The sequence below is a fragment of the Onychostruthus taczanowskii genome, unplaced genomic scaffold (assembly GCF_017590055.1).
Source record: "Onychostruthus taczanowskii isolate IOZ18803 unplaced genomic scaffold, ASM1759005v1 scaffold70, whole genome shotgun sequence".
NCBI classification, from domain to species: Eukaryota; Metazoa; Chordata; class Aves; order Passeriformes; family Passeridae; genus Onychostruthus; species Onychostruthus taczanowskii.
In genome coordinates, this window is record NW_024504787.1 from 1,133,989 (window position 1) to 1,152,609 (window position 18,621).

At 42.8% G+C, this 18,621-nt stretch overlaps 1 protein-coding gene across 3 annotated transcripts in view; it reads right to left on the minus strand.

Moving 5' to 3' along the window:
• Positions 1-244: 244 nt before the first annotated feature.
• UBAP1 (ubiquitin associated protein 1) overlaps positions 245-18,621 on the minus strand; it is a 34,300-nt gene continuing 15,923 nt past the window's right edge. For 2 of the 3 annotated variants that reach the window (XM_041422061.1, XM_041422062.1), the window contains 7 exons: positions 16,500-16,540; positions 12,082-12,206; positions 9,296-10,219; positions 5,916-5,954; positions 5,274-5,471; positions 3,822-3,923; positions 245-2,406 (listed from right to left, as the gene is read on the minus strand). In XM_041422061.1, the coding sequence (XP_041277995.1) occupies positions 2,266-2,406; positions 3,822-3,923; positions 5,274-5,471; positions 5,916-5,954; positions 9,296-10,219; positions 12,082-12,206; positions 16,500-16,533 (1,563 nt within the window). In that variant the 5' untranslated portion in view covers positions 16,534-16,540 and the 3' untranslated portion in view covers positions 245-2,265. The remainder of the gene's footprint in view (positions 2,407-3,821; positions 3,924-5,273; positions 5,472-5,915; positions 5,955-9,295; positions 10,220-12,081; positions 12,207-16,499; positions 16,541-18,621) is intronic. The other variant, XM_041422063.1, reaches the window with a different exon arrangement.

Below are 18,621 nucleotides of genomic sequence, written 5' to 3' on the forward strand. Positions count from 1 at the left end.
ATACCCTTAATGCCTTCAGACACCCAAGGATTTAAATCACTGCCAAAGCAAGAGTAGTGTCACCAGGGTAGACTTGGGTGGGCATGGCTCTCCGAAATAAGACCCTGCATCTTCACAGCTGCCACTTCCCATCTTCACCTCCCTGCTCTCACCTCCACAAGAGCTCCAAAAGCAGAGTGATTATTCTGTGGGGTTAAGAGGCAGACCTTGGAGGGGAATTGTGAAAAAAAACCCCATACACTAATACAATCAGAGATTATTTTATTCAGAGGTTTGGTCTAAATAGTTGTTTCTTTGCTGGCAAAGAATTCTTGCCCCTTCCAGACTGTCTGGTACCAGACAGGGACTCACTGGGGTAGCAATTCTGAGAAAACCAGAACAAGCAACACAACCAAATGCTCTCAGCAGTGATGGAAAAGCAGTTTGAATTTTGTTTTCAAGGTTTCTCAATTAATCAGGAACCCCATTTCCTCACTTCACTGTTGCATTTCTGACCTCGGAAGGAACAAAAGCGGGACATTACCTGCACTGCCAGAGGCAGCAGCTGCTGTCCCACCAGCTGCTAAATGTCATTCTTAGACAATCTTTATTTCAGCTCCACTACTAGAAAATGGTGAAGGTCAACACTATGGGGTATGTGCAAGGCAACCTGCTCTGCTCCTCCTCATCATCATCCTTCTCCACATCTCCTAGATAATTGCCAGCAGATCCCTCTCTTGCATCATTTTAAGTAAACATTTAATTCATGCAGTTGGGCACCCCACAGAGAATTCCAGGAGTGCACACTGGGCTCAAATTAGATGTTTTGGTCATAGAAAGTTAACAACATAATGGAGACAAATGCCATCTCCTTTGGAATCCTGATGAGCTGAAACCTCCTACTCAAAAACCTGCACTGATGCAAAGAGCTGAGACATTTTGCCCTCCAGCAGTCCAATGCTCCAGCTCCAGGCTCTAACGTGAGTTTGTATCCCTAGGCTGGGGTTTTGCCACAAAACAAAAATAAGCTACAGAGAAGCAAAGCACCTTCTACCACTGCAGCTGCAGCTCAGAGACCTCTGGTTGCTCTGCCCAACAGTGCTCACACGTGCCCACAGGAGCTGGCAGCACCTGGGTGGGCAGGATGCAGCAAGGTCCCCGTCTGCTGAAGCCAAAGTGCATGAGAGATGGGAACCATGACACTGGGAGTTATATTTCAGGGTTTTATTAGTTGGTCTTCTGCAGAATCAAAATATTTAGCAAATTAGAGATTCCTCAAGACTGCTGATATTTAATGTATTTAGAACTTGATCAATGTACAACGTAATACTTTGAACTATCAAAAACAACCCCAAACCTGATTTGTAGTACTAGATATTATTATGTAATTCTATATCAGTGTGAAAAATTGAACTAATGCAGTGAGTATATCTGTTTTAAAGAAAGTGCTTGAAAGTAATCTCCTGCATCACACTGTGTATTATTTAAAACAGAAAGATTAACTGACTTTCTAGCAGGGCATTGTCTTAAATATCCTACAAGCCTGGGGGGATTAAAAATACTGAGCCCAAGCTCTCTGCCTTCAGGTTTAAGAACCAACAGAAGCTGCAGGTCCAGGTTGAGTTCACAGCTTACCTGCTTCAAGGGAACTTACCACTCAGCACTGGACACTCACGTCTGGCAAAATATTGGATGCATGGGTAAAAAAAAAAAACCAAGAGGACAAAAAAAACCAAGGTTCTCTCTTTATGCATAGTGACAGTTTCTGAACCAGTGTTATACTAAGTTACAGACTAACTTTCAACCAAAAAATAAAACTCCATTGCACTAAAGGTCAAATTTAACCAGGTAATCTGGACTGTGACACAGTCAAGTAATTCAGTACAAGCAGACAAGACACCATGAAAGCAGCTTCAAAGAACCAAAGCATCCTAGTTTCAGAACCAACTTAATACTTCTGTCCAACTCCAGTGCAACAATGAGGGGGGAACCACTCCATCTCTACCTATGTACAATTCCAGTCGAGGCTGGGCAGTCTCAACTTTCCGTGGCCAAGCTGGAAAAAGGAAACTTAGGAAAGGACACTTTAAAATTTAATTTAAGAATGAAAGCTGGCCCTCAGTGGAAAGAGAAATGCTGGAGTGATACAGGCAGGCAGACTTGCTCAGTCACTCTCCCTTGTATGCAAAAAGCTGGACTCCTTCCGCTGAGAGCAAGTCACACTGGATGTGAAGGTGGCGGGGCTGGTTCTGCTCCGATGCACGCCAAGAACCCAGGAATGTGTCTTCAGCTGGCTCCTGCACGGGCCATTAGATCTTCCAAAGCATTGTGTTGGTCGTTCTTGTGTAATAATAAGACCTCCTTAATGTCTTTGAGTTCAAAGCCCATTTCTTTAAATTGACTCATTAATTGGAGAAGTTCTGTGATCTGAAAGACAGACAGCCTGTTATTTGCAAGAGCAAAGCGGATGGCTCAGTGCTTGGTGAAGGTTCAGCACAGAGCCTTTCTTCAGCAGCATGACTCTGGATTTCTCCTCCCTAAGCACAGCCCATTCCAGCTCTGTTGGGAGCAAGTCTGCTCACACCAGAGCCACCAGAGCTCTGGGCACAGCAGCCCACAGGGACTTTCAGTCCCCTGTTTGCCATCCTTCACCTCCAAAATCCTCTCCAACCAGGGCACCAAAGCTCAGTCTGCCAAGGTGTGTCTCTCTTAGAAGTATATTTATCAACCTGGCCCAACGTGGGATCCAAAAAATGTTGATTAATGGCACCCAGCTGCCTCATCAAGCAGCTCCTGCTGCACCTGATTTTTTTTTTTTAAGTTACTTGGACTTTGGGAACAGCACAGCAGCCCTTGCTATCAATTGGCTTCTCAGATCTAGGGCAAACTTGGGGGATTAGCACAAACCCCACTGTGTACATGCAATATTTCCAACATCAACTGTGAATCCTTCCTGAGCTTTGAAAAATAAAATGGCAAGAAGTGAGTCAGCTGCTCACTTTTATGAACCCTGTGCCATTTACAGTGCATCTGCTCCACTCCAGGGGAAGGAAAAATCCCAAACAAGCAAGCAGGTTGAAATGGGCAATCAGGAGATTAGCAATTTCCAATTCTGGGGCTGAGCCAATAGCAAATGGGTTTCTCAAACTCAGTTACTTTCCATCCTCACACTGCTATTGCTCTGTTTACAAGACTATCACTTGTCCAAGAAAGGCAGGAAGGTATATATCTATGTTTGAGGGGGTTGGGTTGCACCTCTAAAGACTTCATGTAATTTACCTGTCACACTATAGGGTGGCAGACTTTAAAAGATCCTCCTGTCCTCTGCCCTTACAACCTGCTCCTGCTGTACCTTTGGTGCTGGTAAAGCAGCTAGACAATGAACACATGCATTTTCTAGCTTCTTCCAGAGCAAGCCCAAATCCAATTTGCTAGCAGCCGGGCAGATGCACTTGCACAAGGGAGAAAATTAATGGCCAGGGCAGGCTGGCAAGGTTTGAAAGACAATTTGCTGCTGCTGAAGTTAACTGTATCTGTACCGAGCATCTCACACACAAGAGAACTCTGGGCATTCAAAACAATGTTACCACAATAAGCAGAGTCCTAAAAAAATCCTGTCCCCATATAAATGGCTGCAAATGAGACTAACAGAATGGCACAGACAAATTCTAATGTTTTAACAACTTTTAGCTTTATCAACAAAAGACATCCTTTGGCAGTCAGTTTTGGAAACAAGGCAGCATTACCATTCTGAAATCCAGAATTACATCAGCCAGAGGAACTGCTGCTGGAATTCCCTGTCATGGCACATTTTTCTATTCCTGCACACATTACACCCTCACCTTCTCCTCTGAACACTGGTGCATTTCCAAAGCTGCTTCAACAAGAAGTGGATCAAAGCCCTTCTCACAAAGCTGTCCATGTGCAAACAGGTAATCCAAAACCTGTGTGGGATGAAGAAAACAAACTGTGTTTGCAGAGAGACACTTGCAGCAGGCAGCTGAATGTCACCTTGGTACATGCAGAGGGGTTGAGCATGATCCTACCCAGTGCTCCACCAGGGACAGAGATACAGTCCTTCCTAGCAGAGTTGAGACACTCCTTATAAAAGAGCTTGTGCCAAAAAAGCAGACAAACCCTTCTGTCCTGCTGTGCTCTCTGACCATCCCCTTCATTCTAGTGAAAGCAGCCTAAGAAGTGTATCTTTAGCCCTCTGATGGCAGAGCAGAAGTTTCATTGTGCTTTTTATATTACAAGTTTTAAAAATGAAACTGTAGGTCCAGCAGCCAAGACATGTCTACTTTTAGCTTCCTCTCAGACAGCCACAAGAGCTGATGCAATCTGAGAGCAGTCAGCCTTTGAAGATCAACTCAGCATACTGGCAAGTGAGCTGCAAATCCGGGCTCACGCACACAGAAACTGCTGCCAAATTTCTTATCCATCATCAGCTTTAAGGGGAAGGGTCAGATAGGCAATGCTAGGTATGTGAAAGAACAGTGCTTGCAAGTAGAGCAGGATTTAAAACCACCCTCCTAAGGGGACCTTTTTTTCCATTTGATAGCACAGTTCACTCCAGCAAACAGCTTAAGCCACTCTCCATGTGTAGGGAGAGGGCCAGCAGATCAGTCCCACAAGCAAGCATCCTTGGGATATGCTGTGTGCAGCACACAGCCTGCTGAGGCCAGCACAGGAGGCTGGGCCATGTTCTCCCACTTTGAAGTGTTTGTTTGAAGCAGATCCAAGAGGCAAGCTTTGCCCAGCAGTGCTTAGTGCCCAGTGACCTGGTTTGAGCAGGCACTGGGGGCAGGACTCGAGCAGGAAGGAGCAGCACCAGGGCATGCACAAGTCGGTCAGTGGGGCCTTGCAGGAGCCTCTCAGAGCTGTCTTAGGCCTGCAGGGGCCAATCTCTCTACAAGGAGAGATTTCAGCTTTGTAAACCCTTGTGCTCAGAACAAGGGTTTGTGTTGGCTGGATTTTTGTCACATGGTTCTTAACATGGCACAGAGCCATGCTAAGCCTCCTTTGGATGTGATTGTGGCTCTTGGTGAGACCCAGAACATCTCTCCTCAGTTTCACATAGAGCACAGGGACCAGCCCAAACTCAGCATGGCTCCAACCCAGCACCCAAGGTGTGGCTGACTCCAGCAATCTCTCACCAGAAATAAGCACAACCTTTAGGGTGCACCCCCTGTTGGAGTAACAGTATTTCCCCCACACATTTTGCAAACCCAGGACAGCTTCCCAGCAGAACCAGCATCCAATCAAGCATTTCTTTGCATTGCACAAGCTCTCACCTGATCTATGTTCTGTCCCTTCTTCTTCATGGCTTTCAGGACGTTCTCAGGCGAGTAGCCCATGTTGACCACAGTCTCCACACAGTGCCTCTCACTGGGGGAGAGGCCCTGCTGCAGCTCGGCCGCGAGACCGCCCGGCCACTTCGTGCAGCTGCTGTTATTGGGCACTTTAGACACTGCGAAGTTTTGGTGTGTTACCTAAGGGGGAAAACCCAGAGTCTGAGGTGATGGTCATCTCCTGCATCCCCACATCCTGTTTCTGCCTAATGCTGGAACCAGGATACCCCATGTAATTAATACAAAAGGTTTTCTAGAGTGCCCTTGGGAAGTTACACACTGTGAGGATGAAACCAAGTAGTCTGATTTCCACCATACTCTTTCAACCCTCAAAGCAACAATCAACAACACCCAATTCTCCACAATGACCCTTCTCCTACTGGTATGACCAAAGCCTTTGAACAACCAAGCCCTGCAACAGTGAAGGCTGGGATACAGCCAAACCCTGCACCTCAAAGGAAGCATGGATTGCTTCCTTCACCTCAGGTTTACTCATGACCTATGGTTTTCTTACTTACCACTTACCAAGATTACCATAAACATGATCCAATGCAAGCAAGCACACAGGTGTATCTGGAAACTTACCACAGGGATTTCTGTTTCCTGGCAGTCTGGGTGTACCTGCTGGACAACACACAAATGAAACAAGTATAAACATCACATACCAGTCAGCAGAGTTTGCCACAGTTGGGCAAGGAAGGTTTTATAGAAGATTCTACCACTGGATGGGAGACTGTAGGGTCTGATCAGGCTTCCACATACAAGATGCTGACATTACCCATTGCCTGCAGCTATAGACTCATCATCATCGTAAGGATCATTCCTTCACTCAGCACTCTACAAATGGATTACACTCCAAGAAGGATGTGTGTACCCCCACAATAATTATAAGACTGTTTATTCTGTCTTAACAACTGCTTGTTTACACAGCCCCAGTTCAGCCCCCCACCAAGTCTACACTGCCTGAGTAACAGTGATAATTTTGAAGCCATTGCCTAAAGACTTCTCTGGACTTTCTGACTATGTGAAGGGGTAAGAGAAAAATACACCTCTTTTCTATTCCCAAAGCACTGAACTCCATACACCACGCAGGAACAATGTGCCACACTGGCTCAAAAGAACAGGTGAGTTTTCTACCCAGCACTTGTCCCACTCCCAGCACATGAGCAGGGCTGGGTCCTGTCCCCTGCTATGCACCTGCTCTGCTTCTGCACAACCACCCCACCACTTTGTACAACCTAGCCCAAGTTAACAGCAGTGCAAAGTCAGGCCTTGGCCCCACCAAAGCTGCACGTTTCAATTCAATACATTTAGAACTCCTGCGTTTTAAACAGAGTTAGAACAGTCTGCAAGAAACCCCTATGGACCAAGAACCACCGTTTTTAGCATTTCTTACTACTTATTATGCCAGCACAGATTGCTTGAAAGGTTGTCCACATCCTTCAGAAAGGCCTTTTTAGTGCCCAAACTGAACAACAAAAAAACCCTCTACAGAAAATCAATCTGAAAAGATCTACTAGGATTTTGATAATTTCCATTTATTTGCAAAAAGATCCCAAACTACCACCAAGGAGGGTTTTGTTCTGCATTCCTGAACATCTTCCAGGGTAAGAATTTCCGCTCTAGAAAAACCAACCCCAAGACATCATATTCATTCTAATGCAGTAGAGTATCCAAGAACCTATTCTCATGGTGTGTTTTTCAGACACATCCTCTCTCCAGACACTTTTTCAAGAGCCAAAAGCACTGGAATACAGGACACATTGAAATAGGGAAAATAACCATGAAATCATGCTTTGTTATTGATGCTGCAGTCAGGAAAACCAAAACTGCTTCTGACACCAGATTCAACAGTCTGGGAAAGCCAACTCCTCCTACACAATCCACTTCAGTTTAATTTCAATCTCCTGTCTTCGTTAGTCATTTCTACTTCTGCTAAAGCTGCAAAAATCAACACACTAAGATTCAAGAAAAAATAAAAGTGAGGAGAGGGGACCACCACAGAACCTATGCAGCCTCAAAGCAACTATAGATTTATTTCCATCAAAAGATTCCTCGATCCAATTCAGTGGTAAAGCAAAAACTACCATGGTAACTGCAAATTCAAAGTCACAATTCCTAATCTTGTGAGGAAAAAAAAATCACTATGGAATACATTTGGACATGAGCCTTCTGCTCCCAGCCACAGAGATGACTGTGATTTCATTCTATTGTTTTCATACTCTGAGGATTTTTCTTACATTTATTTAAATTCTTTTGTTGCATTTAAATTTCTTGCATATCAGCCATCATTTTCCAGTGGAATTATACTGTGGAAACATAAAACAAGTATAATCTGAAGTCTTGGAATTTAAACACAAAGAACTAAATTCTGTCAGCATAATTATTTCTTGGTTCACTACTTCCAAAGCATAGTTTCAAATTAATGAATTAATCTTATTACTTCTCCGAATAAGTCTATTTTCTTTTCCCACTTTGCATCTTCCCTTAAAACATTGTCAAGAATACGCTTTCCATCTTGGTCTTTAAAAAAACTTAATTCAGCAGAGAGACTTGAATTGTTTGAGTGTAAATTCACGCATCTTAATGCCAATCTATCTAGTTGTAAGCGATCTTTCATCCCCAGAGATGCTATGTGTTCCCTAACTGAGGTCATACAGGTCCTTCTCACACCTGTGACCTGCTGCAGTGAGCAGGTGCTCAGCACACTGCTGCTCCTGCCAAAGTTAACAGCATTGAATTTGTTCCAGTCATCAACAATCAGCTGTTCTGCTCTGCTCTGTCAGATACAATATTCTGGGAAATAGTGTACTTCACAATTATGATTGCATTTATCTAACCCTGAAAAGAGCTGGACAGACAAAAGGGAGAAGCAGCATCACTTGTTTCACAGCACATGGTGTCACACAAAAACCTACAGCACAACACTAAAACCAGAGAATCACTGGAACACTGCCTATATTGGACACAGAAAAAACCCAGATTATTTTAGAACAATCGAGAGGATTTGAATACACAGCTTTCACCAGGCTTCCTGAGTACTGGTGTCCAGATCTGCAGTTCTTAGTAAAAAACCCCCACAAGCTTACTCTAATCTCTGTTTTTACTCAAAGAGACAAAAACAACACCTGATGTGAAGTTATTGTCCTCAAAGTAATTTTAGAACTTTCAACAAGATTGACTCTTCATTTCCTCAATCTCCCATCTCAGAGCTGTATGGTGAACTGTAACATTAAAAATACAAAATGATCTTCAAGGCTGGTTTTGGTTTCCACCAAGCAATGACTCCACTCTCCTTCACAAGAAAGGGCAAATACAAGATTTCATATCACTAAAACTTTTTCCCTCTTAAAGATTGAGTTTTTAAAGGGTCTCAGGAAGCAAACTGAAGCTTAAAAAAACCAGGCTTACTTCACTGCAGGTCAATTGCAAGCACTTTTGTTCTTCCCCGAATGACATACCACATCTGTGTGTTTTAACCTATTATTACGTCTATTCCTTGAGAAGCCTGCATTTCCCACTATTTCCAGCAAATAAACAAGCAAACCAAGGAAGAAAACCAGAAGAGATTTGATTCAAAGCCTAACAGCACTTCAGAGTGTGATATATCTCATCTGGGTAGGACAGAAAGCAGGACTGCACACAGAAGATGCCTTATATGCTTAGCTCAAAGGTGCACTACTATCAACAACAAATGAGAGCTGAAAAGCTGAAAAAACAATCACTGGATTTGGTCTAAAAATGTGAAACGTGGGGGAAAATGCAGGGTAATAAACTGAGGATCAGAACTACCACCACAGAAACCTGCTGGACTGATCAATTTGCCACGTACATTAAGAGGACCTACAATTCACTCCTAGCAAATGAAATTACAACCAAAGCAACAGGGCAATTTAGAGGCAAGAGCTGCCTCTGCACCTGCACCTCTCACCAGCAACCCCAGTTCCACTCCACTCCATGTTTACCGTAGTCGATGTGCTTTGAGATGATTCCTCTTCTGTACAAACAGTTGAAACAGCCAGGGAAGACAGCCTGGATGAAGAGGATAATGTCTCCCTGCCACTGTCCTCATTTAGAGCAGAAAGACCAAGCACATGGTGTCCATTCAGTTCACTGGTTTTACTCTGAGCACAGGTCTGCAAAGAGCTAAGCAAAGTGCCATTGCGGAGACAGGTAGTGCTGTGGAAAGTGCTCGTGAGCTTTGATGATTTCTGATCACCCTCATCAGAGTCAAGCTTAGGGAATGACAGGGATTTGATATTGCTCACTGAAGTGATGGGGGAAAGGGACACTTTGGAAGACAAGGACATCTTTTCACAGTTTCCCAGCTGTGGTAAAGTGATAAAGCCATTGGGTTTGTGAAGGGGTTTGAAGTCCAACGTGGCCTTTTCTATGGATGCCAGAACTTCCTCATCTTGCAACACAGACTCAGACCCTCCTTTAGGCAAAGTATTATCTAACAGCTGGGCAACAATTGGCCCAGTAGTACCAACATGAATTTCAAGGATATTTTTTAATTCCTCCTTATCATCAATAGTTTTTAATTCCAGTTTGTCAAAAGGGTCTTCTTCACATTCAAAATCAGCTGGGTTGAAATCTGCCTTTGGACGAGGTGGACTGAGGACCTTTTGCTTCACAGAGCTGGTGTTGGCTGGCGTAGGAGTCAGAATATTATTGTGCTGCAGGCTAGCAAGGATGGGGTTAATAGGAGGAGGCATGGCTTCAGGGCAAGGTCCCTCTGAGAACCCCATCTTGGTGCTGTCCTCTGGAGCTGCTTTTGAGTTTGCTAGAGCTTCTTCTGCCTTGCGTTCAGCTTCTCTCTGGGCAGCCTGAATTTTTTTGATGTCTTCAGCCCACTCGATTGTTTTCTTTTCCAGTGAGAAGTCATACTGAATGGACATGGAGGGGAAAGCAGAGAAGGGGAAGTAAAAAAAAAAAAAAAAAAAAAAAGTTATATGGATCATAGCTGCTACTTCTAACAGCAACATAAACTAATGCAAAGAGAATAAGAGCTACATGAATTACCAGGAACAGCAACATTTTTTCACAACCTGTAGAATGACAAAACTGGCAGACACCAGAAGTACTTAATTTTGCCACTAACAGTAAAATCTGGCTGCAGCCTGGATTAGAGAACTGTATTTTGCCTTCTTCCTATATTTAGCTTTGCTTTAGAAATACTCATCATCCCAAGCTCAGTTTCACAGCCCTCCCACCTTCTTCCCCCAGGGCAAGGGAGGTAGCAAGGGGAAGTCTAATGAGTTATTAGATGAACAATCACACCCTGATCTGGCACCACTGAACTATCCCCGGTCCACAAGTTCTACAAGTCGTTCAGCAGAGTATTTTTGCATCCAAAGGCCAACACAGTATTACTCAGCTTCCCCTAAGATTGCTAAGGGACTTGATATCAGAGTGTTACACCCATTGGTTTAAGGCAGTATTTTCATTCCCACTCCAGTGCAGTGCCTTACCAGCCAAAGGGGATACGGTGGCTACACCAATGACAACACATACAGGCAGCAGATTTTGCTGTAGGTTACTGATGTGACAGGATCTCAAAAGCTTTTCCCATTTAACACCAGGTCCTTTAAGGCCAGATCAGCACAGGGAGGCATCTACTCACTACCAGTGTATTGACCACAGAGTGGCTTAGTTCTAAAGGGCAAAATTCTGAGGAGCCTAACTCTATCTTTAAATATCCACTTTTTTAATACTAAAAATATGGGTGGGAAGCTATATTGCCTGCACTTTTTTTTTTTTTTTAACAGCGCTCATTACAGCTATAAAAAGAGTCGAATTCCACTGTGAGATGCACAGTCCACACTGCAGGTGTTGCAGTCTGAACAGGCACACTATGCTGGATGAGCCCCAGGTTGGCAGAAAAATGGATACACAGCACAATCAAGCCAGCAACAGGACATCAGCATCTGCTTTAGCTCTCCCACACCAGCATAACTGAGTGGAAATATGGGTACTAGAAAAACCAGGTAAGTGTTTAATGGTTATGAGGGAAAAGCCATGAAGTAGGATAACAGCGTAATATGCAGAGCAGGGAGAGAACAAAAACAGCAAGAAAAAAGCAGAACCACCTCTACAGCAATATTTGTCACAGACAAAGTAAAAACAATCATCAGTTGGGACTGGTAAAGGAAAATCATGGATCCAAACAAGAAAGTATAATTCAATTAGACTTCCTGTATCACAACCTGCATTTGGAGATTAGATATCCAACAGTTGCACTGAAGGAATTGATTTTATGCTACTAGCAATTTATTTTACCAAAAACATGCTCCTCAAGACGGGGAAGCTGTCCATGTACCAAGCTGTAGCCTGTTTGCCCCACAGCTTGGAAAGAACTCTCACTCAGAACAACCCAGAAAACAAGAACTGAAAATTATGTCATTGCCTGGGTGTATCTGTTCTTAGGATTTATCCTGTTAAAAACTACATTAAAATTTTATCAAGGTAACATTCAGAACTAACTACAAACACACAAAACCACTGTGCTTCTTTGAAACAGATATACTAAAACAAATGCTTAAAAATAAAAGCCTAATGGTTTTTAAGGCAATAAAAATTAGAAGCTTTCTGCATGACACATCATATTTTATTTTTCTATATAGCCCAACAGATCTTCTAGAAATACAAGACTGTCTGTGTGCAAACTGTGACAGCTTGGAATGTACAGCACCACAGGCTGGGGCCAGGGGTGAGGGGAGAAAGAGCAGGAAGGCAAAATATCACTTACCTGGGCTTCTCTGACAAGCTGAGAAGAATCAGACAGACAGAAACCAATGGGTAATCCAACCTTTGCTGGGGTTTTGAACCTGTCTCCTATCTTAAATGGGACATCATCAAGATAACTGAAAGGCCCTGAAATCAGAAGCAGGAATTACATTAAGAAAAAAAACCCCACAACTCATGAATTTCACACTTTACATTCAGGCTCACATTGCTGTGTTTGGGAGCTATTTTATCTCCACTGCAGCATCTACACCAGATAACAACACAAACGGAGTTTGAAGCAGTTTGGACCTCAGTGTCTCTTAGTTTAGGGAGTTTGGTCAGAATTTGTTTCATTCCTAAATTCTAGGCAATAACTGTTAAGAAAAAAGAAAGAACAAAAATGAAGGTAAACCCCCTCACAACCACAATCCACAAGATTTTGACATCAATGCAACCAGTATCTTAGTTTCCTTTGTGACAACACTATTCTACACAACTGGATGCCGAAACTCTCCTGAACACTGTATTCTATCTCCATCATTTTTTGTCATATTCAAAGCAGATTTCAAAATTACGCAGCTTTAGAACAACTAAGACAAACTACAATCCAGGTTTTGACATACAAGTAGTAAGTAGCATTTAGACAGAAGTGGTCACAAATGCGAAGAATGAAGAAAAGCCATTCCACTTTAAGCAAAACACAGTGAAATATTAAGGCTACTAACACAGTAACTCTAATTTTTGAAACAAGGCAATCTAACTTTACCAGGCCTTACATCTGTTGTTTTTTTCTAGGATGACACTTCTCTGGCAAATTCACAAGGAAAAAGTACTTAGAGCTCAACCACCTCCAAGCAGCCAGAGTATTCATGTGTTTTCCTTGAGTAACTGTGAAGAAGTATGAGAAAACCCAAAATACAAACAAAACAGCTCTTCCATTAACTAATAGTGGTCTCTTGGTTCACTCATCTAAGCTTTTGGAATCACAGGCAAGGTTTCTGGCACGTGTAATAATCTGAGGAGTGACTCTAGCCCCCACTTGTAGCTTCTCCATGAGTACAGACAGACATTAGTGGCAACATCTAAGATAGTGTTCAGTGACCAAGCCCTCCTCGCTCAGTGATCTGTGACTTGCTGTTTTTATCTGACCCATTTTCATACTCAGATGGCAGTATAAGTACTGTTTGTGTTCCTTCACTGTTGATTCATCTACAAGGCAGCCACAGACTCCCAGAGGCTGAGCAGCTTTCATAAACAAGAACATCCTGTCAATTTGCAGTTAAAGGCTTACATGCTGTCATTACTTGAGCTCTCATACTATGCACACACTGGCTGGTCACAGAGTCCTGTTAGGACACTTTGCAACAATCACTTTGAAAAGAACAACCTACATGCCACCTGCACCTGCAGGATGAAAAAAAAAAAGCTCCAGGTAGAACATGACTGTTTTCAGTGATCCTTACTGGGAATCACGTATCTAAGCACTGCACAGCATAGCATCCAGCCAGCACCTCACCTGGCCAACACTACCACTGTTTGCAACAACAGCATCCAAGTTGTACTTGAGCTGACAACTTGAGAGCCTGATATGCCAAAGCATTTGCTTATACAGAAATAACTGTGGACAGCCCCTGCAGCCAGAGTGGTAAATCATGGCCAGGTCAGAGCCAATCATATCTGCCAACTGCTGCTACCACGGCCTGTTAATGCCACTGGCACAAGTCCTGCTCTATGCCAGATGATCCAAGTGCAGCAAGATTACCTCTCCACAAGGATCTCCCAGCCCAAATTGCTCAGCATGCAAATCCTTGTCTTATTAGACCTATTGACAATATGCAGTGGGCACTTCCCCTTGCACAACAACTCCTGAAGCAGATACCAGCCACAGAGGGTACAAGCAGAAACTTTGCTGTATGTAAACAGCAATCCTGTTTTGCACAGCAAATAAAAAATACTAAGCACACCTAACTAGCTATATTAAACTGCCAGCTTAACCCCAGAAGCTTGACTAAAGAATAAAACTTCCTACTTTCTTCCCCAGTATACTGATTTTTTTAATAACAACCCTTGCTGTAACCTCATCCAGAATATAACTATGAGAAAAAGTCCACAAGCGCATATTAAAAAAAACTAAATGGTTTAGGACATTTGATGGCAAAATGTCTGAGGCAAAATACCTATGCATATAAAATTCAGCCCAATCAGAACAGTACTAGCTCGGTGAAGCTAAAACTTTATCCAGAGAGCAAAAAATCCTTCTCTTTTTGTAAGCAGGTCACGCTGAGGAGAACAGGGTGCAAATTGTTTTAAATGTCATATTCTAGAGCAGTAAGAAAAAAACCTACATAAAAAAAGTATTATGAAAGGCATTGTTACAACAGCCACATGTTCAAGCGAAACAAGTTTTTACCAAACTGTTGTTTAATAAGTCTGTTAGCCACTTCATCCTTGTATCAGGTAAAAGAACGCTGAGTAATTTCTGAGAATAGGCCTGGCTAAAGCATACTTTTCAGCCCGGTCTCTGTACTACATTCCTGGCACAATAAACTACTACAAGAGTAAGATTTCTCTCCACTTCAGTTTAACTCATAGAAGTGTCCAGTTTGGCACCAAAATGGAAACACTTCAGAAAAAAAACCCAAAAAAAACTACAAAACAACCAAAACATGAATGGGGAACAGTTTTGAAACCATGTGGAACTTAGTTTCTGTGGTCACATGAACCATTTATGTAATTGTTGGAAATTAGAGTTAAGAAGCTTTGAAATTGTATAGCAACAGCAAAAATACAACTGAAATATTGAAGCATCACACTTGACATAATCCATGCAGGAAAAGGGATTCCTTTCCCTCCACTGATACCTCGTGTTCCCATCTTCATCTGCATTTGGACATAGTCCTGAGCAACCTGCCCTAGGTGACCCTGCCAGGGGTTTGGACACGACAATCTGCAGACGTCCCTGCCAGCCTCAAGCACTCTGTGACAGCCTTCTGACCTCTAATAAGCAGCTCAACAAGAATCACAAGAGATACATCAACTATATTCACTGATTTCATCAGCCTGCCAGAGACACCGAGCTGAAGGCAGCCAAGGGGATGAATGCTCTACAGTAAACCAAAACTCACTTAGTGAGATAACAACCCCGGAGAAGACTGAAACAACTGTCCTGCTGCTCTCTTAAGATGTAATTAAGACAAGGAAGTTGCTCCTTGGAAACAGTACTCCGACAGTGTGGTTAGGAACAGAGAGTACACAAAGGAGCACACCAGTTAACCAGGCAGCTCATAGTACCATTTGTTTGGACCTTGTTATTTTGAAGCCAGCAGCACGTTCCACCACACCATACTTTCCTGGGAAATATTTAAGACATCTTGAATTCTGGCCCTGAGCAGCCTTTATTAGTCTGGTTAGGTGAGGAGAAAAATAAAAACAGACATAAAAGACAAGCAGAGCAGTGTTCATAGAGATTGTTTTCAGACACAGGACTAATTGCTGAATAGCTGGCAAGTACCAAGTGAAAAAATTGGCTGTCTTGCAGCAGGGTCACTGGGCCACAGCAAAGAAGGAGACCATCGAAAAATGAAGTCTTGATACGTTATTTCTATTAATCCTTAACCCAGTATTTAAGTGAGACATTTCTTATTTTGTAGGTCAACTTTACACTTGCAAGACTAAATCAAGAGCTCCAGGAAAAACTGAATTCCCCAGGACCCTTTTATTGCAAAAATTACCCAGAAAGATCAAGGTTGAATTTCTCACAGCATTAGTTTTGACAGCCTGAAAAGTCATGATTACTGATTTGAGGAAGACACATTACATACAACGAACTGAACTTTAACTTTCCACAGAAACATTAATTACACTCAAATTATACACCATTTTCTAAAAAATAAGGACATTACAGACAAATAACTTTTATGATACCAATCACCTGCATGACTTTATGCATCTCATATGTAGAAGACAGAAAAATAGAGTCTTTTCTTCATCTACCTTCTGAACCAAGTTTGTCCAATTTAGGAGAGAAATTCATGGCTGAGCAAAAATGAAGCACAATGCAATGTTGTATTAAAAGCTTCACTTTCAATTCAACTTCTCATGTGACTTCCATAGGAAGATGCTACAGATCTAGTGCCCGCTTCAGCAAACACCAGAGCAATTCAGCTTTGATTTTGAAGGGGAATTTGTTGGGGAAGGAGAATGTTTTATTCTGCCATGAAGGAACAGGGAACAGCCAGAGACTCATTTTCAGTTTAATCAGAGAACAGGCAAACACAGCATCAGCAAGCAACTATGCAAGAAGGAAGCCAAGGCACTTCATTCCTAACAAAAAACTACTCAGAGGCTGAACAGATTAGTCTCTATGGACTGTCTAGGTTAGTCAGCAGCAATAGTAGGATTCATCCTATTGAAAAGTCAAGGATGCTAAATCTCACTTACCATGAAAGTCGGATCCCAACTTCTTAGAAGCCATCTAGAACCTGAAAAACATTTTAAAACAGCTTGAACAACTTTGCATATGTAGCACAGAGTGAGTCCATGCAGTTCCAGAGTCTTATCTCTAGGTTATGGAACACATTGCAGACACCTGATGTGCCTGTTTCCAAGACAGATAAGCAAACATATTTTTTAGCCTTGAAACTAATTGAGCAAAGAAATAACTTAGACCTTGGTCTGCCAATTGAAACAGAAAAATAAAGAAAAAAAAAAGTCCCAACCAAAACAGCAAACAGCCAAGACACAACCAGAGTGAACAGGAAGACAGAGTTACAGATCACAGCACACAGAGGCCACTCTGTCCCAGCCTCATGAAGTACACCCTGCCACCCCTGGCATTAAGAATAGCTCTTCCTACTGGAAATACCACACTGATCCTCTTCAGTTTAATCCCTGCTGCTCTAAAAAAGGGATACTACTATACTGGGTATGCAGCCAGCTAGCCAGCATGGCACTCATCTAGACACATTGGGCAATGCATAAAAGAGGTGTAAAACAAATGGTACCATGAGAAAGATATGTTGGATACACACAAGAAACCAATGAGAACAGGCCCCACTCACAGCCCACAACATTTAGCAACAACTTTTAAAATGTGGATGCGAATCATTCATGGCCAAGATGTTAAACACAGAAGTGGCTAGCCAGTTTTTAACAGAGAGTTTTTAACAGAGAGTAGACCTGGCTCACCAAAAGAGTTGATCAAGATAGAATTAGCTGTCAGCTAAAACTCTGCTCCAGGATGCTTATGGTATACTTAATAACACGGGGTTTTTTTGCTAGATTAGAAGTACATCACAAGGGACAACAGCATAATTTCTAGAGTAACTCAATTTAAGTGCTCCTTGTAACATTATGCATGACAAAGACTCAGAGCTGCCCTTTGTCTCTGAAGTTCTCCATCTCAGACTGAAATGCCCTATAGCTGTTCTTCAAAACCATGGAGACCTCTGGTACATCCCCACAGGCAGCAGAGCACAACAGCATGGGACAGATCTAACATTAATGCCCATCATTCCTCTTGTCAAGGACTCTTGTGCTCACTGTTCCCATTGCAGATTCCAACTGCCAACACTACATTTTAAAGGAAGGTGAGGATTACACAGCTTAGTTATTTCCTCCTTGCTGCTGCTGACAGGACTAGGGACAACAAGAGCCAGTTTGAAGTACTCTAGGAAAATCTCTTTTGCAGTGCAAAGATCCCTTTCAACATTATACTGAAATCAACAGGTGAACCAGCCCTGGCTAATGGGAAACCTACACAAAGCTAAAGCCAAAGCTGTATGAAGATCACCCACGTGCAACCAGACTTTGTGAAACACAGTGGGCAGATGCTGGGCCATAGGGAAGTGAGTCATGCTGGGCAAGTCCAGGTGCACACTGAACATAAAAACTGTGTGTCATCCTGCTTAATGTTTGTCAGGTTCTTTTGGAAACTCACCAACCCCTCTCAGCAGTGCTATTACGTCTGAAACTATTCCACTACGCCAGAAACTGGTTCTGGCACCTTGTTCTCAGAAACAAACAAAACATTAATGCTTCAAAGATGGAAAGAAAAGAAGGTGAAACAGTGCCAAGCCTGCCATCCAAGGAAGGATGTCAAGGGCAAAGCCACCAGACTACCCAGAAGAGCTGCATGTCAACCACTGGAGCTGAACAAGCCTCACTGGTCCCAGTGCCCGGACTGCAGACAATAGCACATTAAATAGTTGCACTTTCAGACCCAGGTTTCACTTCCAGACAGGTTGTTGTGTTGGCAGTTCCTCTGTGTGAGAGTAGCAATTACGTCATCAACTGGATTTGTTTTTAGGGAAAAAGCCAGGTGACATGTAAAATCATACAGCCCTCAGGTCCTCACCAGTCCTGTTTGTCACTGAAGACTGCATGGCGCTGCATGCAAGCACAGCCTGCTCTCCACTTAATCTGGGATAAAACCTCCACACACTTCTTTTGGTTTCTCAAAGTTCTTTTTTCTAGTTACTATCTCAGACTAAAAAGGAACTCCTTTTTTAGAGGATTCCAAAAACTTCTGATTAGAGAAAGTAACCTCCTCACTTTGCCAGCT